This window comes from Apodemus sylvaticus, chromosome 3 (genome assembly GCF_947179515.1).
Source record: "Apodemus sylvaticus chromosome 3, mApoSyl1.1, whole genome shotgun sequence".
In the NCBI taxonomy this organism is placed as follows: Eukaryota; Metazoa; Chordata; class Mammalia; order Rodentia; family Muridae; genus Apodemus; species Apodemus sylvaticus.
Window position 1 is genome coordinate 54,950,341 of NC_067474.1, and position 23,059 is coordinate 54,973,399.

At 45.6% G+C, this 23,059-nt stretch overlaps 2 protein-coding genes across 5 annotated transcripts; both read right to left on the bottom strand.

Annotated features, from left to right (window-relative positions):
* Positions 1-1,524: 1,524 nt before the first annotated feature.
* Aptx (aprataxin) lies at positions 1,525-22,560 on the bottom strand. Of its 4 annotated transcripts, none has more exons than XM_052176251.1 (8): positions 22,499-22,560; positions 15,707-15,843; positions 14,000-14,046; positions 13,507-13,791; positions 12,058-12,117; positions 10,092-10,318; positions 3,755-3,858; positions 1,525-2,555 (listed from the first exon to the last, which is right to left on the bottom strand). In XM_052176251.1, the coding sequence occupies exons 2-8, from the start codon at positions 15,834-15,836 to the stop codon at positions 2,401-2,403; spliced, it is 1,008 nt and encodes a 335-aa protein (XP_052032211.1). In that variant the 5' UTR covers positions 15,837-15,843; positions 22,499-22,560; the 3' UTR covers positions 1,525-2,400. The 4 variants fall into 4 exon arrangements, with proteins under 4 accessions (XP_052032211.1, XP_052032212.1, XP_052032210.1 ...); XM_052176252.1 differs by lacking the exon at positions 22,499-22,560 and adding an exon at positions 22,343-22,469; XM_052176250.1 differs by lacking the exon at positions 22,499-22,560 and adding an exon at positions 22,218-22,317.
* Positions 9,090-9,508, bottom strand: LOC127680652 (dolichyl-diphosphooligosaccharide--protein glycosyltransferase subunit 4). The gene has a single exon (XM_052176254.1). It carries the CDS (start codon positions 9,460-9,462, stop codon positions 9,349-9,351), a length of 114 nt encoding a protein of 37 aa, XP_052032214.1. The 5' UTR covers positions 9,463-9,508; the 3' UTR covers positions 9,090-9,348.
* Positions 22,561-23,059: the final 499 nt, after the last annotated feature.

Below are 23,059 nucleotides of genomic sequence, written 5' to 3' on the forward strand. Positions count from 1 at the left end.
GCTTTCCCTAATGGCTCCACAGCATCTAAATAACACTGCAAGGACAGGACCAACCTACCACTCCAAAACAGGAGCCTGTGGGAGTTAGTCCATATTTGAACCATAACAACTGTTTGATGAAACTGTCTTGCCTGGCTATGATGCGGACAAGGCAAAATAATACGCTTTGGCACCTGAGATATAACTTTATTTCCTCCTTTCAAATGTTTTATTTGCTTATGTGACCCAGGGTCTCACGTAGTGCAGACTTCAAGTTCACCATAGACAAGGGTGACCTGGAACTCCTCGCCCTCCTTGCTCCACCGCCTCCTAAAGCTGGGATTGCAGGACTCTGCCACTGTGCCTGGCTTTCAATGTGGCTTTAAATGTGTTCTTCCACTCTGCAGTCTCCCGTCATCCCTCCCTCTGCTTCTGAAGGAAGGCTTCAACTAATCGTGCAAGGGCACGTCTGTCAAGTAATCCAGAGTCCAGACAGTCTTTGTCCCCCTAGTGACAAAAGCCCATTGGGAGAGAAGAGCTATGGGATGAATATAGCTATACCCCTCAGTACCTCACTACCTGCTTCCTGCAAGCCATAATTTACATTTTTCCTCTAACGGCTAATTTTTTAAAAATTTTAATTGAGTATGAATGTGTGTGTGTGTGTGTATTCAGGTTTGTGTACTTGAATGCAGTGCCCACAGAGGGCAGACAAGGGTGTAGGATCCCCGGGAGCTATAGGTAGTTGTGAGACACCTGATGTAGGTGCTGGAACAAAACTCGGGTCCTCAGGAAGAGCAGCATGCACTCACCCCAGCCTTAAAAAATCTATTCTGGGCAGAATGAAGAATGTAAGCATGCTGACCTCACTCTCTGAATGTTCTTCATCATACCAGTCATCCTTACGTTGTCTCATACACACTTCTAGTAGTTTAAAACCAAATATTCATTTTAATACTGATGTGCTAAACTAGATAGTATTAGGTAGAAATTAAATGAACTATTTGCGACATCTTTTTTTCCAAGATAAGCTTCATCTGAAGTTTAGTTAAATGTTCTATAATTCTCAAGAGCTGTGGCTGAAGCCTCAGTAAAATCTGCCTGAAGCTAACAATACGCATTGCCCAGGCTGCCCTCAGCACAGACTGTACAGTTCACACCACCTAAGGCTGCCCTCAGCACAGACTGTACAGTTCACACCACCTAAGGCTGCCTTCAGCACAGACTGTACAGTTCACACCACCTCAGGCTGCCCTCAGCACAGACTGTACAGTTCACACCACCTCAGGCTGCCCTCAGCACAGACTGTACAGTTAACATCACCTCAGGCTGCCCTCAGTACAAACTATACAGTTCACACCATCCCAGGCTGCCCTCAGTACAGACTATACAGTTCATACCACTCCAGGCTGCCCTCAGCACAGACTGTACAATTCACACCACTCCAGGCTGCCCTCAGCACAGACTGTACAGTTCACACCACTCCAGGCTGCCCTCAGCACAGACTGTACAGTTCACACCACTCCAGGCTGCCCTCAGCACAGACTGTACAATTCACACCACTCCAGGCTGCCCTCAGCACAGACTGTACAGTTCACACCACTCCAGGCTGCCCTCAGCACAGACTGTACAGTTCACACCACTCCAGGCTGCCCTCAACAGAATGTACAGTTCACACCACTCAAGGCTGCCCTCAGCACAGACTGTACAATTCACACCACTCCAGGCTGCCCTCAGCACAGACTGTACAGTTCATACCACTCAAGGCTGCCCTCAGCACAGACTGTACAATTCACACCACTCCAGGCTGCCCTCAGCACAGATTGTACAGTTCACACCACTCTAGGCTGCCCTCAGCACAGACTGTACTGTTAATATACTGTGCCCAATATCACCACTTCCTCTTCCCTGGCACAGTCATTCACAAATTATCGCTCTGTGCAGATGACTGCCACATATTTTCCACTAGACACTCGGCCTGGTACAGTAGATTGACAGCCTCCTCACGGAGGGAAGAAGAGCATCATGGAGCAGACTGAAGCGACAGAACCAGGCCCCGCGGAACCCTCAGCTACCTAGATGAACAGACACTCCACAATCCAGGGGCAAGAGTAGAACAAAATATATTACCAGTCCTCTGCTTCTCCATTGTGCTTTGAGTCTCAAGCTGGCTCTGCCTCTCATTACTCAGGCCTGTCACGGCCCTGGGAAGGGTGGTCAGGCACGGCTCAGCCTCCATTACCAGAGAATACACCCACACAGACCTCAATTCCCAGTTCCTGCACCAGAGTCACCCTAGGTGTGGCCGCTCAAAGATAAGTAAACTTCGTTTTGAAGAACTGTACGCTTTAGTTCAGGATTGAATGGAGCAGAGGCACTGCAGACAGATGCTAGCACTGCACTCTGTCGCCAAGGCGAGCATCACCCGCCCCAGTGTTTCTTGAGATGCTCTTTCAGCTGCGGGATGGAAGGCAACAGCTGCTGACACTCATGGCAACGGAGAGGCTGCTTCAAGAGTTCACAAGTCCCATCTTTAACAGTCACTCTGCCAGCTTCCTGAACCATCTTGATCACAGCTACAAACAAAGGTAAAGTGCAGATTCCAGTTAATTTGGAAAGCCACTAGAACACTAAGAAAAAAGCTAAAAAGCATAACTAATCAACATATCCAGTATCCTAAAGCTCATACTTTAGAGTTAGACTTCACACTGAGAAAATGTACTGGGCCAGATTCTAATCTGAGCAGCCTACATTTGAGATGATACACTCCTTCAGGACACACTCCACGTAACCACATCATGGGCTTATCACTGTGCTTTCCCCAGGTGGCTCTTTGCAAAATGGTAGCTGCCATGCTACCACCCCAGCAGTATTGAGGCTGCATAGAGAATATACTGGGAAATGCTTACATCCCAAATATACATGACACTCCTGCCCCACTGCTAATGAGGGAGGCACCTGCTCAACTCCTGCCACAAGAACCCAGAACTCCTGAGTCCCTCCTGATGTAAGCACTCCTTTGCCTCTGGACATGCAGTGCCCCTCTGAAGCCTGTGCTGTGAAGTGTGGTCCCCAGCTCGTGGTAGCACTCAATGAGGTGGCAGCAACTTGAGGAGATGGGACCTAGCTGGAAGAAATGTCACTGGGGACACCTCTGAGGCTAGGTTTTGTCCCGGCGCCCTTCCCTGAGTCCCTCTCCCCTCTGCCAAGAAGTGAGCCGCTTTGCTCCTCCTCCCCGTCCTCCCTGCCGTGTTCAGCCTCACCATGGCCCAGCGTCAGAGCCTCGGACAAGTCCTCTCAGATGAACCCACATACAGTTTCAACCTCTTAGGTATGTCAACATGACACAGTGACAAAGCCTGGCTACCACAGGCTCTAGCAACTGTCAGGCTCAGAACCTGTCCACGCACATCTTCCCAGCGGAGAGTCTAACCCAGCTTACTAGCGTCAGAACACCCGGCATTGGCTGGCTTTAACATTACTGAGCAGGCATTAACTCCTCTGCTGTCAAAAAACCCCACGTTTGATGCTGACATAGCAGCTACCTGGGACCCTCCAGGATGTTCACAGTAAAGTAGCCATCCTATTACAATGAAGCATCCTTGTTCATTTTAGGAGTGGCTTTTTTATCGAGATCACTAAATATATGAGGGTCATTTGAGGCCAGGTTCTTATGTTACTTAGGGAAGCAACTGAGCCAGATAGTAAAACATCTAAGAAAATGAAGTAAATATTAAAAAATAAAAATAAAAAATAAAAACAGAATATTATTTACCTTGTGATTCCAGAAAGTACTCTGTATTGAAAGAATTCCAATGCTTTTTGTTTTTAAGGCATGGAGAATCAAAATCCTGGCTGATCACATGAAGATGTACGTGGCTGGTAGAAAGTTGGAGAACAAAAAAGAACCAAGTATTAAAAACTATGGTTTAATCAGAATGACAGCAGTCAAAGTAAGTATAGGTACATAAAGATCTGATGCTGGGTTCACTCAGTCACTTAGTTGAGAACAGTTAGTGATTGCCATGTGTGCTAGACAGTTTCATATCAACTTGACACAAGCTAAAGTCATCTGAGAGGAGGAACCCTCAACTAAGAAAATTCTTCCAGCCGGGCGGCAGTGGCATAGGCCTCTAAACCCAGCACTCTGGAGGCAATAGCAGGCAGATCTCGGTGACTTCAAGGCCAGCTTGGTCTGCAGAATGTATTCTATAATAGCCAGGGCTGCACAGAGAAACCCTGTCTCAAAAAAATAAATTAATTAATTAAAATAAAATAAATAAATAAATAAAAGAAAATGACTCCATAAGATCAGGCTGTATGAAGGGCTATAAGGTATTTTCTTAATTAGTGATTAATGGAGGAGGGCCCATCCAATTGTGGGTGGTGCCATCCCTGGGCTGTGGTTCTGGGTTCTATAAGAAAACATGCTGAGCAAGTCATGAGGAGTGAGCCAGTAAGCAGCACCCCTCCATAGCCTCTGCATCAGCCCCTGCCTCCAGGTTCCTGCTCTGAGTTTCTGTCCTGACTTCCTTTGATAATAAACAGCAATATGGAAGGATAAGCCAAATAAACCCTTTCCTCCTCAAATTTCTTTGGTTATGGTGTTTCATAACAACAGTAGCAACCCTAATCAAGACATCATGGAAGCACAAAGACCTACATTTAATTTTTAGCACTGAGGTGAAAAAACCAGGCACAACAATACACACTTTCCTAGCACTGAAGAGGCAGTCTAACAATTCAGCAAGTTCCAGGTTCAGTGGGTTCCCCTGACTCAAAAACTAAGGTAAAAGCTAGGTATGGTAGTGTATGCCTTCAATCTCAGCGCTCTGGAGGCATGGATAGCAAGAGTTCTGAGAGGTCAAGGGAAGCCTGATTTGCATAGCAAGTTCTAAGCCATCTAGAGCTACACAGTGAGATGCCGCCTCAAACGGATGGATGGATGGATGGATGGATGGATGGATGGAAAAGCAATAGTGAGGTGCTGTCTTAAATAAATAAATAAGAAAGCAATAGTGAGAGAGACTGTCTCAAATAAATTCATAAATACAAAAGTAAATAATAAAGCAATTGCCCCCCCCACACACACACACATATACATGAATATATAGTGAATAATACAGGAAAGAACTTTGGATCTAGAATAATTAAATTCTAATGAAGAAAAACAAATAAGTAAGAAAAATTTAAATAAAGAATAAAATTTAAAAAAAAAGAACATACTATGCATGCTGGGACATGCCTGAAATCCTAGCACGTGGGAAGCTGAAGTAGGATGGTTCTGAATTTAAGGCCAGCCTGAACAGTTCTCTTAACAGTGAGAACCTGTCTGAAAGAGAGGGAGAGGGGGAAAGGGGGAAGGAGAGACAGACAGACAGACAGGAAGGAGGAGAGGAGAGGAAAGGAGAGGAGAGGAGAGGGGAGGGGAGGGGAGGGGAGGGGAGGGGAGGGGAGAGAAAAATAACTAGTTGGGAGCATCAGGAAGGAGAAGAACAGCAGGATATAATCAACACACATTATACAAGTGTATGGAAATATTATAATGAAATCCATTATATATAATATATACCAACAAAAATAAAAAGGAATTAAAAGGAGGAAGTAAAAGGAGGAAAAGGGAGAAATGGAACAGCGGCCTGACCCTACCCTAACCCAGTCCAGCCCTAACACCAGTGCTGTGGTTTGTCCCAACTCTATCAGCAACCGCTGGAGAGATTATCCCACGTCCCTTTAAAAGACAACTCTGCCTGTTGGAAGAAAGGGACAGAGAGTGTATACGTAGGACAGGAGTCCTGATACCAGGCCTCTGCAACAGTCAATGTCAGAAAACAGCACAGCTTACACTAGAGTTGCAGCAGAGAAGATGAGAAACAGCCCAATTTTGACCATGTTGTGGAATAAAGCTAACCAGATGGACTCCGTGGGTGCACATCTGGGCAGTGGCACCTGCTAAGGTGTTTGGGCTGAGCTGATAGCTCTGTTGACAATGTGCTTGCCCTGTGAGCATGAGAATCTGAGGTTGATCCCTAAAACCCACATATGTTTAAAAAAAAAAAGTCAATCATGGTGTCACATACTTGAAATCGTACACTAGGGAGGTGGAAACAGGTGGGTTACCGGGATTAGCTGGCCAGCTTAACCTAATCAGCAAGTCCCACATCAGTGACAGTCCCTGTCTCAAAAAAAAAAACAAAAACAAAACAAAACCAAAAGGTGGATGCACCTGAGGGGAAAGACACTTGGCATTCACCTCTGACCTCCATATGCATACACACACACACACACACACACACACACACAACACACACACACACCACACATAACACACACAACACACACACACATACACAGACACAACACACACATGCACACACACAACACACACAATACACACACACATACACACACACCACACACACACACATGCACACACATGCGCACACACACATACACACACACACATACACACACACACACAACACACACACACATGCACACATGAGCGCGTGCCAGTAGTTGTACTTTGTTAAACTAAAAAGAATGCCTTTTTGTGTAATTTTTATTCTTGGAATTAGTGGTATTTCACTTTGTCCCATTAATAATCAAAGCTACTAGAATGTGTGCAGAATCCAAATGGAAGACAAGCAGCAATGAGCCAAAGTGAAGGGAGCCATACTAAAGAGAGTGAGAAGGCAGCTTTGGAAACAGTTTTGGCTTAGATGCTATAAAGCTGAGGGGGAGGGGAGGCTTCTCACAAAACTGTACTACCGTAGTAAATGTCTTTCCACAGAAGGTGGGTGACAATTCTCTAAGTATGTTATGTGTATGCTAGGACTGAACACGCGGGGAACTAATTGTGATGAACATCTAGTTCCTCAGTGGTGGAGAAAGAAGACACAGAAAAGGCGAGCTATGTGTTGCTTGTGGAGATGGACTGGGAGGGAGGTTCCACCAGACCTGGTCAAGTCTGGAAGGAGGACCAGCAGGAATTACCACTTCCCATAGACATACATGCATAAACATACATGCATAGACACACATGAACACACATCAGAGATGGGGAAAGGCCTTAGGATTTGTGTGTTACTTCCTAGCTCTACCTGCTGAGAGGACGTAGAAGCAAAGACACCCTAAACTCAACCGCTCCTATCGTTCTAGAACTTGGGTGTACCTAGGTTTCTCTCTGAAGATTAGCCTGGGATACCATGTAAGGACATAAAATAATGTAAACCTTAAAAGACGTTGGGGGAAGCAAGTACAAAGAACCAATCCAAAGGCGCTTCCAGTGACCAAAGATGGAACAATTTAAGCAGCAAAAAAAAGGAAAGTACTGAATTAGAATGAACAGAGCTTCCACGAGCAATCCTAGAGACAAAGGAGACGTCCTGCACAGCTTCCTCACACAGGGACAGTTCGCACAGTAGATGGGAGAGCACGAGAGAAGAGAGGACAGTAGCCGCAATGCGGCCAAGCAGTCACCAATCCAGCAAGCTGTGATCCCAGCACTTGGGAAACTGAGGCAGGAGGACAACTCTGAGATCAAGGTCGACCTGAACAAAACAGCAAAATCTAGGCTGACCTAGAGACAGACTGAAGCCTGTCTCAAACAATTAAATAAAAAATAAAAATAAAATAAAATCACCAATAGATAATAAAATGATGGGTCTAAATCCGAGTGACAGGATAGAAACAGTCTTGACAAAATAATGAAGCTCACAAGTCATCTCAACGGCACACACCTCAGGCAGGACAAGGACACTTCACAGATGTCACACAGGTACCTACACTGAAGGAGATCTCCTACCAGGGATAAGCAACACACTCAGAGGAAGCAAAAGATCATGAATTAAAGACTAGCCTAAACCATATGAGTTCAGGGCTAGCCTGGACCTCAAAGAAACCCCTCCTCAAAAAGAAAAATAAGAAAAAGACAAACGTCCTACAGCCGCCAGTACTCAAAGGTACAAGGGTGAGGGACTCAGACTGAGGAGGCTGAGCACAGAGTAGAAGTAAGTGCTGTGTGAATCCTGAAGCTGACAAGGACATGTTAGCAAGAACAGGAGACATTCAAACAAGTCTGCCTTTCAGTCAGCAGTGGAAGGTCTTTGTTCTACTTTGCATTTTATATTTTTTTTTAATTAAAAATATTGCTTTACAGTAGGAACATTTTCCTTTATTGTTGATTTTGTTTATTTAGAAAGTTCTCACTCTCTTGTGTTCCTTTCTACTATATTTATTTGAAAATTCCATCATAGCCAGGCGGTGGTGGCGCACGCCTGTAATCCCAGCACTTGGGAGGCAGAGGCAGGAGGGATTTCTGAGTTCAAGGCCAGCCTGGTCTTCAGAGTGAGTTCCAGAACAGCCAGGGCTACACAGAGAAACCCTGTCTCGGAAAACCAAAAAAAAAAAAGAAAGAAAGAAAGAAAGAAAGAAAGAAAAAGGAAAAAAAAGAAAAAAAAAAGAAAAAAAAGAAAAGAAAATTCCATCATCAGTTAAGACAGTACTTATCCACCTGCATGAAGTACTGGGCTGACCCCCAACCTTGCACAAACCAGCATCAAGACACATTTCTATAATCCCAGCATTTGGGAGATAGAAGCAGGAGGATCAGGAACACACAGCCAGCCTTGGCTATCTGGAGCCCTCCCTCAAAATAGGTAAATAACAAAGATAAAAATGGAAAAATAAAAGTATGCTTAATGCCAATGGACGACACATCTTAAAATGGCTAGTTAAGGGACTACAGGGATGACTCAGCAGTTCAGAGCAGGAGCTGCTCCTCCAGAGGACCTGGTTCGATTCCCACCCACATGGCAGTTATCAACCATCCCTAACTCCAGCTCCAAGGGATCTCATGCCCCCTTCTGGCCTCCATGGGCCTCAAGCACACATATAATAGCTATATATGCAGGCAAAACATCCATACACACAAAATAAAAATAAATCTCAAAAATATTCAAGTGGTTATCTGGGTTATCTGGAGTAGAAAACACCTGTAGCCCCAGCCTCAGGAAGCTGATGTGACAAGAGTTAAAAAAAAAAAAAACAAAACTTTAAAATCTAAGTTTTATGTTGTTTATTATAGCATAGTTTTTTTTTTATATATATATATCTATATTTTTGTATTGGGGGGAGGGAGTAGAAAAGAAAGCAGCCCCTATACTGGGCCCTATTCAGTGGCAGCTTCTTGCTCCATAGGGTTAAGGAAGACTTTGAGGAAATAAAAGTTGTTTGGAAAAATCCAGGTGTAGTTGCTTTGTATGCTGTGATGGGTAGGAGAGATGAAGGGAAGTGTGAAGGCCCCTCACACCCTCCATCTTGCCTCAGACTATGTCCTGGAACCCTGGGGCGGAGAAAGCGCCACTTTCATTCCTGCTTCTTGGGGTTGTTTACTGCCACGTAGTGATACAGGACCACAAGCAAGAAAAGTGACACGCCCAGCATGTTGGCGAAGATGGCGAGCTGCACGTCCGTGATCATCCTGACCAGCTCCACCGGACTCCGACACTACCGCCGCACAAACTCGAGGTATAGCATAGTTTTTTAAAAGTTGGGTCTAAGGCATAGCCCAGAGGTATAGCCCATACATTATCTTATTGCTTGGACCAAATACACTGAAGGAGTTTATCCTGCAGGTATTCTGTGGGGAGAAAAACAACCATTTTGCCCCAAATTCTTCTGCAACTAAGCCAATGAAGAACAAACCCCACATTTTCCCTTCATTTTATTTGAAATTGTGCACACCCTGAGCTTATGTTTACGGAAGTCTATGATGCTTTGTTTCCTTTAGAGCAATGGTCCTTAATCATTTATTTAGTATAGGTAACTCCAAGAATGCCAACAAGCCACAAGCCAGAGTCCTCATCTAAGGTAGTGAAGCTTGCATGTTAAAACGCTTAAACTCAGAGAGAAATAAAACCTACAAGGGTCTGAATTACAAGCAGAGGCAGGAACCTGGGCTCACAGGCATGTTAGGCAAGTATGAGATTTGGCCCATGTGCCTCAGAAACATCCCAAAGACTCCCCTGGGCCTTAAAACTACTCAGCCACTCAAGGCCAAGCTGCTCACCAGGACAAACCAGCATGCACCACCTCACCCCAAGGCTTACCTCATGCTGGGAATGGCATGGTAACCCAATCGGAAGCGCAATTGGCTGGATCCAGCAAAATCTGCTATCACCTTTTCCCCCACAGCGTGCATGTGTTTGAGAAGTTCAAGGTGTTCACTGGTCACAACCTTCAGACTGGAAATGGAGGCCCATGGTAAGACCAGCCAGTGGTGGCGGGCCTTGGGGTATTTATCCTTAATCACCACCACCTGATCATCTTTGTAAACCTAGAAGAGAGCACAGGGAAGGACAGAGACACCAGCTGAGACCTCTGTGCATGTGCTGTATCTACTGAGTCAGTCAGTCACTGGAAAACATAGTGGGGAAAGTTTTAGGCGGTAGAGCAGACGCACATACGCTGACAGCACCTTACATCATCACACAGTGAGGAATCAGGCTTCCAACCCAAATCCCATCAACTCCAGAGCCCATGTTTTCAAACACCACACTACATAGGTTGCAGAGATGATACACGGCACAAAAACTCTCAAGGACTCAATGTCACAACCTCCCAGGCAGAATTCCATCCCAGCTCTGGCACATACCTGGCATACATGTGTGTAGACCTCAAGGAGCCAGGACTGAAGCAGACCTCAAAGTCTCCTCCAAAGAAGACTGATAATTTGTGACATGAAGACAGCATTACTACAGTCACCCTCTGATGATCTCTTCAAAGGGATCTGGCTTAGGTTAGCAAAATTTCTTTTTTTAACATTTATTATTTACTTGTGGAGACCATAGAACAACTTAAGGAGTTTGTTCTCTCCTTCTGCCATGTTGACTCCAGGGACTGAACTCCAGTCACCAGCCTTGGCTGCAAGCACCCTTACCCACTAAGCAATCTTGCCAGTCCACAATCCCTCCTCACAGCACCCAGAAGGTAAAAAGAGACAAAGCAGATGGCACATTCATCTCAAGAAGCAAGCGACCTCCAGTTACTTTTTATAAAACCACTTTAACAAACTCACAATCAAACACCAGCACACAGATTAAGGTAGCTACTCACACACACTTACCCAGTACCCAGTGCTATACAGCTCAGTGACCTTTTACAGTCAAAATGGCCATTTTTGGATTAACACATTTTGGATTAACATTTAGGATTTAACACGTTCACTATCAATTACAGTTTATGCACTTATGTACAACAAAAAAAGAAAAAGCTGGAGAGCTCAGGCTACAAACAGCTCACATGCTTTCATGACCCACGTGTCCATCAACGATGAATGGATAATGTGCCATGTGTGCAAAGTGGAACAGTAGTCAGGAACTCAGGGGCCGGTGAGGAGGTGTACGGTTCTATCCCAGCACTCAGGCAGACATCTCTCTGTGAGTTGGGGAGAGCCTGGTCTACATGGCACTGCAGGACTCAGGGCTATAGAAAGACACCCAGTCTCAAAGTGGGGAGGGGCGCTGGAGAGAGGATCTTAAGAGCACTGGCTGTTCTTCCAGAGGAGCCAGGTTTGACTCCCAATATCCACATAGCGGTCCACACTCATCTGTAACTCCAGTCCCAGGGGACTCTTCTGGCATCCTCGGGTGCCAGGCACAGACATGGTGCACAGACATACATACAGGCAAAACACCCTTCACATTAAAATAAACCAAAAATTTTTTCAAAAGAAAAAGAAAAATGAAATCACAAAAGCTACAGGAAAATGGATGAACTCAGAAGTATAATACTAAGCAAGGTGATTCAAAATCAGGAAATTTTCCTACATATGGCTCCTAGTTATAATGTATGCGTGTATATGTGGAAACAGCTATTAAGTGTGGGTCCAGTATAACATTTAGGGAGCACACCAAGAAACGCAGCATTAAGTGATACTTGTACTCACAGAAACATGCAGCCACAGAATCCCACTGGGAAGAGCTGGCGCCCCCTGGCGTCATTTATAATTACGTCTTTTGTAGCATGGTCATATGCTACGTGACAGACACTAAAATTATACAATTTTATTCTGACCTGCATTTTGGGGTCTTTCATAGACATCTTCAAGCCTTGACTCCAGTGGCCCAGTGATTCCTAAATAAAAAAACACTGTAAATGTAAATGCTAATAATTAAATGTAGCTATACTACTTATCAGCAAAATGCAAATAAAACATGGAAGTAAGATAAGTCTTTGAGAATTACACTAGGCTTCCTTCACTTCAGCCCATCACCTTTTACGACCACAAGCCTCCCCAGTGTCTTCTGCATCTACAACTGGGTGTAAGGATGGAGGCCTACCGTGGAACTTTGTCCAATATCAAGGACTGCTATCCTGACTAGGCTATGATTACCTGAGTAACGGTGGCAGGACTGGGCCAAATATTCCTTTACTAAGGAGGGGATGAGGAGGGAGGACAGGCAATCAGCTATCAGCTGGTGGAGATGAAGCCTCTCTCTGACGGGGTGGTCACACCTAAGTTACCCATGCTCCTGGAACCACGATTAGACTCACTGTCTCACCAACTTAAGACTTGAGTGGAATGGTTGGTCTGTCATCAGTGCCATATCTGGGGTGAAGAGATATCTGTTCACATCTCCCCAGGAAAAGTTCCATAAAACCAAACCTGCCAGAGTACAAATCAGCCTCCTTGCCTGTTTACACTCCAGCCGCAGCCTAGCCAAGTTTCTCCTTTGACATCAACATGTGAAAAACACTATCTATGAAGGCTTCAGTGTTTACCAATAGGAAGACAAGCAAATGACCCATTTCAGTATTAAACATTAATTACACTATTATGGGAATAGTGTGTAGGGAGTGGATGAGGTCCTGCATGAATGTGTGCTGTTGCCATGACCAGTCATGGCACGGACCTCAGGGCCTACATGGATTCCCCAGATCAGGTCCAGAGCCATGGCAATCCACTCCTCTGGTCCAAGTGCCAGTGTTTACAAATGGCTGGCTATGCAGTATATGCAGAAACCATCAACCACAGCTCCTCCTGCAAGATGTTTATAGCCTGAGACTGCTCCCTAGCTCCTAAACCTGTCTCCCTGTTCAGCTATATACAATAAACCCACTCCTCACTTCAGATGTATAAAATACTCATGCTGAGTTTCCAGGCTTTGGTGGTGCTGCAGCTCCATTAGAGAGCACAGCCCACCCACTTCCAGCTTCTCTGGCTGTGTCTCTGTCCTTTCTTCACTCCCTCCCTAAGCTGGGCAGGGTGTGGCACACAGTCATTACTGACTGCCCTGTCTTTCTTCAAATGGTTTACCTCAGGAACTTAATAGAAAAGCATCTAAAGGGACATTCACCAAGTGATTTTCAGGCCACAAGCAAGTGACTCTTTCATCATGGTTAAAAACCCTCATTAGATTAATACCACCTCACTGTGTTCAAACAATTTACAGTGTACAAAACAATTAAGCCGTCATTATCTCAATCCATCTCCACAGCATCCTTCAATCACTCTGTTCTCACCTCCTTGGTGGCTCCGTCCTTGCCCTTCTTAGGGGGCACAGAGCACTGGCTGGGGCTGCTCCCCGGCGCCAGCCCTGCCCCAGCCTCAGCCTCCATTGCCTCACTCTCGCAGTCTGACCTCTTTCTCTTCCTCTGCGTTAGCTTCGGGCTCTCAGCCACGTCCTCAAACTCTACAGCATACGGGTAAAGTTCATTCACCATGTAGAGGACCTGACCCGGCAGCAGCTTCACCTCTTGGTCCTTCCCAATGACGACCGAGTCAATGCTGCTGGGATTAACCCCCATCTGTGGATACACCATTGTAATGTAAGTATAACAGCAGTGATGCCGCGGTAGAGCTGCTGCTACACTAAAGGCCTACTCTACCTGCCTGCTGCTCACTCCATCACTTCCCCATGACAGAGGAGCGTTCATTAGCTGACACGGTCTAAAGCAACACCATAAGAAAACTATCCAGTATAAAAGTGGAAAGACAAGTCACGAACACACGTACCTGCTGTACTTTGACATATCCCTTGTTACACTCTGCTTTCAACTGTACTGAACGAGAAAAGAAAACATTAAACACAGATGCAACCAAACGGGAACTCTGTTGTCCCTAAAGGAGAACAAAGCTTGGCTGCTGCAGGCAGCCCCTAGCTGGCCTGTGCTGCTTGGCCTGGGCCTACAAATCCCACCGACTTCTAATAGCTTCAAACCCTTCCATAAAATGTCCTTCAGTGAGCTAGGTAGGCATGGTGGCAATCTCAGGCTTGGGAAGAAGAGTCAAGACCAGTTCAAGGGCAGCCTTGGCAGCCGAGTATGTGAGGGCAGTCTGGAATATGTAAGAATATCTTAACTGCCCCCCCCCACACACACACACTATATTAGTGTGTGTATTCGGGGTTAGGGGGGGAAGGAGGGAGGGAAGCAGAAGGAGGGAGGGAGGGGAGGCTGGAATGATGGCTCATTGGCTAATAGTACTTAGCTGCTGCTGCTTTTTCCAGAGAACCTAAGTTTGGTTCCCAATACTGGACAGCTCATTACCACCTTTGACCCCAGTTCCAGAGGAATCTGATGCCTCTGGCCTCCACAAGGAACTGAAGTCAAATATATACCCACACAGACATGCATGTAATTTTAAAAATAATAAAAAATAAATCAGAAAACCAAACAAACGCTCAGCGTCTCTCACTCTCTGAAGCTTGCTGCTGCGCACACACCTTTAGATCCCGGCTTATGTGCATCAGAGTCTGTGAGTTAGAGACCAGCCTGGTCCACATAGTGAGTTCCAGGACAGCCAAGGCTACATAGTGAGCCTCAAAAAAAGAAAGAAAGAAAAAGAGAACCCCTGTGATACAGCTTCCATGAATCGCTCCGGACCCCTAGCCAGCTGGGATCACAGGCCGCCAACAGGAGAAACACTCCTAGCCCATGATTAGATATGATTCTACTATAGGGGAGAAGAAAAAAACCTACCAAGAGTTGGGGCTGAAGCTAAAGTAGCAGAGGACTCGTAGAGGGCGTCTCTAGCATAAGCTTCAGGGCAAGGACTATTACCATTGAGTGACTTCAGCAGAGAAGAAGGTAAAAGAGATGATCTTGGAAAACAGAAGTTCAAGCCAGCCTGAAGAAAAATGTTCAAGAAAGCAGTGCAGAACCCCAACTCTAAATCCAGAACCTTAGAATTTACCCTGAGCATGCCTACAGGTTGCAGGAGATTGTGTGTGTGTGTGTGTGTGTGTGTGTGTGTGTGTGTGTGTCTGTGTTTGTGTTTCCCTTTTAGCTTTTCCCATAAGCCATTTGAAAGACAAGATGCCACATTCTTACAGAGACCTACCCCCTCTGTGTGAGGCAGTGTGTGAAGGCTGACACCACCCCACTAGGACTCAGAGTCTCAGCTTGGCGATTCCAGAATTTACTCGTTTTTCTGCTCAATGCATAATTACTGGACACAGCAGAGTACAAGACTCAATCTTGCCATCCCATTGTAACAAGATGTCAGCCACCCATCCCTTACCTGAATCTACCTTATGTATTACTACACAACAAAGGCAGAATCCAGGATGATCCAGCCCAGGTGTTAGCTAAAAGAACACAACTTAGGAGCCTCGTTTTTGGAATACAATAGGTTTTTCAGCAAGAAATGTGTTTCTCTGGTTATCATTATCTCCCATAACTAAACACAGTCATCTTCACATTGCTATGACCAGTTAGTTACCTTGCTGTCGGGAACATTTCTTATCTGTGATCTTGGTCTCTGGGCTTCGACCAATCACAACAGCTTCCAAATGGGGAAGTTTGATTCGCTGGTGCCGGCTGTCTTGTCTCACCAACCAGCACACCCTCATCTTGGCTCTAAAAACAAAACAGAATCACTGAAAAACAAATCACCCAAGCCACGCCCAGCCTCACCATACACGTGACTTCGAGGATGGTCACTGAGACAGGTGACTTCATCTCTCTAGTCTCAACTTCCTCACCTATAAAGTTGTGATAATGACAGGACTCGGAGGCTGCTGAGGATTAATGACATCATGCAGGTAAGTATTCAGCCCTGCCAATCATGCTCAGCTTTCAAACACTTGTTACACATTTGTTGATACCCTACGCTGGGCACTGGGTTGATGCACAGTATCCCTCAGAAGTAAGCTGAAGAGCCTGGAGTAGGGCATGTGGGCAGACAATGCATACACTAGTTATGCGATAAGATACAAGCACTCTAAGAGAGAAACCAAACATGACATTAGCCCAGAGGGGGACTGGCTCCTGGAGAGTGATAAAAAGGCTCTCGTGAAGAAGGGGGTATAGTGGGTCGTGTCAGAGAACAAGAACTGAACAACAAAGATGTAGGACCAAGAAAAATGGCTAAGTAGTAACGGCACTTAAAGCTCTTCCAGAGGACCCATATTTGGTTCCCAGTACCTACATCGTCGTGGTTCACAACCATCTCTAACTTCATTTTTAGGGAATCTAATACCCTCTCCTGACCTCCAAGGGCATTACATGTGTATGGTACATTTACATATATACAAACAAAACACTCTTAAAGAAAAAAACAATCCTAAATTTAAAAAAAAGTTCTTCAGATCTCTGGTGTCTTTCTATGTATTAGGCCTCTCTCTCTCTTTCTCTTTTCTTTTGGTTGGGTTTAGGGGGAATTAACTGAAGTCAGGGCTTTGCACATGCTAGGCAAGTGTTGGCCCACTGAACTACATTACTAGTCCTTATTTTATTTGTGAGAGAGAATGTGTGTGCTTGTCGGTTTGTGCACTGCATGCACACAATACCTGCAGAAGCCAGAAAAGGACAACAAAATCCCTGGCCCTAGGAGTACGGCCATTACGACCACCATACAGAGCCAGTGTGCGAACTGCTAAGCCAGCTCTCCAGCCCTGCTCTTTCTTTTTCTCACATCAGCACTGGCTAGCCTGGAACCATTTGGACAAAGCTGGTCTCCAATACTCAGAGATCTAAGACCTCTGTCTCCTACATAGCAAATTCTCAAGCCACCCAAGACTACAATGTAAGACCTGGTCTCAAACACAGGGCAAGGATTCTAAAAAACATACTTATATTCTGGTGACATTTGGAAAATAAAAAAGAGTAAAGAGAGAGCAAACAAAAGATTTCATTTAGCCAGACATCATGCATGACTTTAACCCCAGCACTAAGGAGGCAAAGGCAGGCAGACCTCTGTGAGTTCAAGACCAGCCTTGTGTACCTAAGGAGTTCCAGGACAGCCAGGGCTACATGAGACTGTATCTCAAAAATAATTAAATAAATAATAAAAAAAATTAAAAATGGGTGGGAGCTACAGTCCTAACTTAGATGGTGCCATTAAACAAACTGAAGGATTTCTAGAAGACACTACTTAGAAATAGAGGTGAAAAAGTACCGAGGTGACTCAAAGGTTAACCGTACATACTACTCTTGGAGAGATACCAAGTTTGCAAGCACCTGTAAGACTCCAGGGGCTCTGACACTCCTGGCCTCTGTTGGCACCTGCAGTCACATGTACACACACCCCTCCCCCACAAGCACATACACGTAATTTAAAAAAATAAAAATAAATATTTTTCTTTTAAAAAGGAAAAGAGATGAAGAAGCAATTTCATATTGGTTCTCTTTATTGCTTTTGGGGGATGAGTTTGTTTTTATTTGTGTGTGTGTTGTGTGTGTGTGTGTGTGTGTGCGTGTGCTGGGATCCAAACCCAGAGCCCTGCCCTTGCTAAACTGGCCCTCTACCACTAAGCTAACTCCCCAGCCCTGATCTTTACAGCAGAACACAATGAACTGACTTGGCTGTGGAAGATCCAAGAGTGAAGCTGAGATACACAAGTAGAAAGCTCAGAAGAATGGATGAACTGGACATATCTGAGAGAAGTTGAAGCAAAGAAAAAAGGACCCAGCAAAAGGAGAGAATCATGGCAAGGCTCCGACTCAGTCTTCAGAGGATGTTTCTCTATCCTCTAGTGCAGTGGTTTCTCAACCTTCCTGATGCTACAATCCTTTAATACAGTTCCTTATGTTCTGGTGACCCCAACCATAAAGTTTATTTTCATGCTACTTCGTAACTGTAATTTTGCTACTGTGATGAACTGTAATGTAAATATCTGGTATGCAGAATATCTGATATGTGACCCCTGTGAGAGGGTTGTATGACCCCAAAAGAGGTGGCGAACCACTGCTCTAGAACTTAATCAGTGCTCGGGAGATATCTTCCCTCCTACCCAAGCAGCATGCATGCCTTCTGCACAATTGTTGTAGTCAGAAATGAAAAATAGCTGGGCACTGGTAGCACACGCCTGTTGTAACCCCAGCACTCTGGGAGGCAGAGGCAGGCGAATTTCTGAGTTCAAGACCAGCCTGGTCTACAGAGTGAGTTCCAGGACAGCCAAGGCTATACAGAGAAACCCTGTCTCAGGGGAAAAAAAAAAATCCAAAAAAAAAAAAAAGAAAGAAAGAAAGAAAGAAAGAAAGAAAGAAATGAAAAACAAAGAAACCATATTCTCAAAAATGAGAATATTGTTACCATCTGCGAAGACAAGAGGGTGTGAGACAGAATGAACCAGAGGAGCACATCCCCAGGGATTGATTACTGTGAGCACATGCAGGCCAAGGAGGTTCAGTGCTGCAGATTGACTCTAATGTTATTTGTGTTCATTTGACTCCCAAACTCACATGGGAACCAGCATGTCTGCCTGAAAGGCACTGAGAGAGGGTCCCTGCCCCCAGTTGGCTTTGATTGGTGAAATAAAGTTGCCTGTGGCCAAGGGCTAGACAAGAGACAGAGGCAGGACTTTAGATTTCCTAGACAAGGGAGCAGGAGAAAGAGTTTTTAGAATCACCGGAGAAGCAGAGAGATCAGACTTGAGGGAGCAAGAAAGAAAGCATCCAGCCATGTAAGAGCCCGGGGGCCACTTCCCAAATCGGGTCTGGTATAGCAAGAGTGGCCTAGCCTTTGAGCTGCTTAGGACATATTAAACATAAGGCTGGCAGCAGGGGTGTCTTACATTCACAAATTCAGAGCATTTTGGCTTATGGTAGCAAAAGTGCAGGGAGTTCAGAGTGGATTAACAATTTACCGCTTGAGTTCAAAGTCCTCTGTTAGTCAGAAAAGGCCTCCAAAAGCACCAGGTCAGAGGAGGCCAGGAGCCAAGGGGACTGAGCAGGAAGGATTGAAGCAGGCATCTCAGGTCAAAGAGCACAAGTAACAGCACAGGCTTCCACAAGGAAGCATGGGTCAGGAGAAGGTGGACTTGGGCTGCTCCCAATAGGCTGCTTCAAGAGTCGCTCAAAAAAAGACAAAGTAAGGAAAGAACAGCAGGATGAGAGACTAAGCCTCAGCAGGAGACAAAGCCAAGTTTTACATGCCAGAGTACGATGAAACAACAGAAGCCCAAGTACACCTAGCCAACGGCTAGGTGTGGGCAAAGTAGTGCAGGAAGCTGGGACCAGAGACTAATCCAGATGCTGCTATTAAAACAGTGACTGGAAAGTCCAAAAAACAATTCAACAGGTCTCCGAGAGGAGCTGATATGCATATAAAGTCAGCTGTTCATCTAAGATCTAAACCCAGGCCTAGGGGTGATGGTACGACAGGCAGATCCATTTATAATGCTCAATGTTCCGTGGGGCATCTGTCGGACCTGCTACATATTGATGGATGGGCAGATAAGAGACAGGAAGTGAAGCATGTCCTTACAGGGTATTGAGAAACAAGCTTTATGATTGACGAAGCCAGCAGACAGTGCAGCTGAGTACGAACAGGATCCAATGAACAGCGAGGAACATGGCAAGACAATGGCAAAAGCACTCTTTCTGCCGCAAACAGACACACATCCCGGAAGTTTTAAGTTGTGATGTTCTGATGTACTGCTTCCTGGAAAGCCAATGCAGTGACTGCACAATGCTTACACAACAAACCTTAAACAGCAGGTTGACCCATGTGGGCCTCCAGACCCAATCTGTAGGAATTAATGACTGTAGAATATAAGGACATAGAAGGATGGGTGTTCCAGAACCTTAGCCAGACTAGCATCATGACAGCAGATATCATGCCTACCTTAGCACTGTTATTTCCAGCACTTCCTACTTAGCATACAACAAGCCTACAAAAATCAGCAAGCTTACGACAATGTTGGCAGATAACTGATCAGATGATAACCCCACAAAGTTCTCAGGGATTTCTGCCTTCTCTATGCTTCCTGCTCCTTCTTGGGTTCCTTGAGACAGGGTCTCACTATGTACCTCTGGCTGGCCTAAAACTTGCTATAGAGGCCAGGATGGATGGTTTTAAACTCAGAGATTCACCTGCCTCTGCCTCTGCCTCCTGAGTGTTCAGATGAACAGGGTGCAAACACACCCAGTTGGGTTTGTCCTAAAGTAGAATGCCCCAAAACAGTTCATTCTGCCATTCCCTCTCCCTTCTGCAATGGCCCATTTGCTGACTACACCACTGGTTACTATTCCCCGATTAATTCTGGTTGGTTGGTTGGTTGGTTGGTCGGTTGGTTGGTTTTTCTTTTTCCAGACAGTGTCTTTGTGTAGCTTTGGCTGTTCTAGAACTAGATCTATAGACAAGGCTGTCCTTGAACTCAGAGATTCACCTGCCTCTGCCTCCTGCTGGGATAAAAGTCATGTACCACCAACACCACCCAGCTATTTTTGATTTCTAGGTTTCTTAGTTAGGGCTTCCATTGCTGTGAAGAGACATCATGACTAAGGCAACTCTTACAAGGAAAACATTTAATTAGGGCTGGCTTACAGGTTCAGAAGTTCAGTCCATTATCATCAAGGTGGGAGCATGGCAGCATCCAGGCAGACATGGGGCTGGAGGAGCTGAGAGTTCCATCTCTCTTTTTTTTTTTTTTTCCAAGACAGGGTTTCTCTGTATAGCCCTGGCTGTCCTGGAACTCACTCTGTAGACCAGGCTGGCCTGGAACTCAGAAATCCATCTGCATCTGTCTCCCAAGTGCTGGGACTACAGGTGTGCATCATTACTGTCCAGCTGAGGTTCCCCCGGCCCGGGGGGGGGGGGGGGGGGGGGGCCTCCCCCATCTTGTTCTGAAGGCAGCTAGGAGAAGACTGGTTTCCAGGCAGCTAGGACAAGGGTCTTAAGTCTATGCCCACAGTGACACACCTACTCCAACAAGGCCACAGCTCCTATTAATGCCACTCCCTGAGTCAAGCATATACAAACCATGACATCAGGGAACCCAAATGATCTGGGCAAGTGATGGGCCAGAAATCTATCTTGAAGCACTGTCAGCACAAGAATTTTCTGCAACAATGGAAATGTAGTAAGCTTTCAAGCCGCCCTGATAACTGAGCTTTTGAAGGGCCATTAGCACAAGTAAGGAACTGAATTTCCAATTACTTTAAACTTAAAGTTACATAAGCACAAGTGACTGTGGACGAATGTCCAACATAGACTTGAATTTAAGACTCTCTTCTAGCCGGGCAGTGGTGGCGCACGCCTTTGATCCCGGAGCTTGGGAGTCAAAGGGAGGCAGATTTCTGAGTTCGAGGCCAACCTGGTCTACAGAGTGGGTTCCAGGACAGCCAGAGCTACACAGGAACACAGAAACCCTGTGTTGCAAAACCAAAAAAAAAAAAAAAAAAAGACTCTCAGCATCTAATTCCTCAGAGGTTACTTATTTCACAGAACTGGCCCAAGTGGCCACCCTCCTCACTCTTCCCTCCCCAGACACACACACAGGTACCTTTACCTGCACATACTATCTTTCAAGAATGCAGGATGCTCCTGGGTAATACAGGATATGCAGAAGTTTAAGGTCATACTACTCTACTACTGTAACCCATCTTGAAAAAGAAAAGAAATTGTCCAAGCCCAGTGGCAAACGCCTTTATCCATCCCATCATTGGGAGGTAGGGACAATAGGATCAGGAATTTGAGTCCAACTGGGCTACATAAGACCTCTCAAATTAAGTGGGGAGGCAGAGACTCTTAAGAAATCCCCAACAGATGTCGATTTCTCAAAAGTGATTACCCATCAATTCCAAATTGGTACAATTTCAAAACCCCCTGCTTTGTTGAATCAATCTCTCCACTGTATGTAAAAGACTTTATTCTACTTCCGGCATTCTTAAGGCCCGCTGAGGACACTGCTTGTGCACCTCTAGTTACTCTTGGAAGACGTTTCTGGCAGAAATACTTTTCCGTCAGGCGGTACAGTCCCGTTGGCATGGGCTGTGTCCACTCTTACCTATAAATCTTTACATGCTGATCTTGCAGCCAACTAGGTACAGGAGTCGGGTGGGGATGGGGGGCGGGGAGTGAGAGAGGCCCGGAACAATGCGGCCGGAAACCAAAACTCTGAAACACGCCCACCTGAGCAGGACGAAAGGGTGGAGCCTAATCCATCCAGAAGAAAGAAAACTCTTACTCCACCCTCAAGGTCACCGCTCCGAGTTAGCAGCCCGGGCCAAACGCCCCTGCGGGCTTCTAACCCAACCACCTTCGAAGGCAGGCGGACCACTAGCTTACCTCGACAGCGGACACCCACAAACCTCCACACTACTCTACCGCGCCTCGCCGCTTCCGGTGCTGAAAGATGACGTCACAAACGGCTGCCTAGCAACCGGTGATGATTCCAGTATCTTTTCAACAACTGGCTGAAACGTTCTCTCACCTGATATCCAGGTAGAAAAGTGGTCCTAGCAGCTAGTTGTGCCTGGTGAGGATAACTCCTTTGCTCACAGCCTTCCTGTGTCTGAATCCGGAGAGATTTCAGATAGCAGTCTTCCGTGGCTTATCTACGCAGCCATGTAGTCTCTTAGCTCTTCCTCCTTAGGAAGCTTGCTATATGTTAAAGCCATCTTTGAAAGGGACGAGGTTGGGGTTAGTAAGAGAAATTCATTCTGTAGCCCAAACTAGCCTTAAACTCGCGAGAAATCGCCTCTTGCCTTAGATTCCCCAGTGCTGGAATTGCAGGTGTGAGCTACCAAACACAGCTTTGAAGCCATCTTTTAAGCTACAGACTGGAGTGCCTTACCACCCACGTTCAAATTACACTTTTCTTTCTCTCTAAAGGAGAAAAAAAAAAGA

Excerpts from the sequence above, each read along its gene's own strand:
- LOC127680652 (XM_052176254.1), bottom strand. The coding sequence starts at position 9,462 with ATGATCACGGACGTGCAGCTCGCCATCTTCGCCAACATGCTGGGCGTG.
- Aptx (XM_052176251.1), bottom strand. The coding sequence starts at position 15,836 with ATGAGGGTGTGCTGGTTGGTGAGACAAGACAGCCGGCACCAGCGAATC. Across the intron at positions 14,047-15,706 it reads GAAATGTTCCCGACAGCAAG|TACAGTTGAAAGCAGAGTGT; the intron begins GTAACTAACTGG and ends TTTCTCGTTCAG. Across the intron at positions 3,859-10,091 it reads CATGCCATTCCCAGCATGAG|CCACGTACATCTTCATGTGA; the intron begins GTAAGCCTTGGG and ends ACTTTCTACCAG.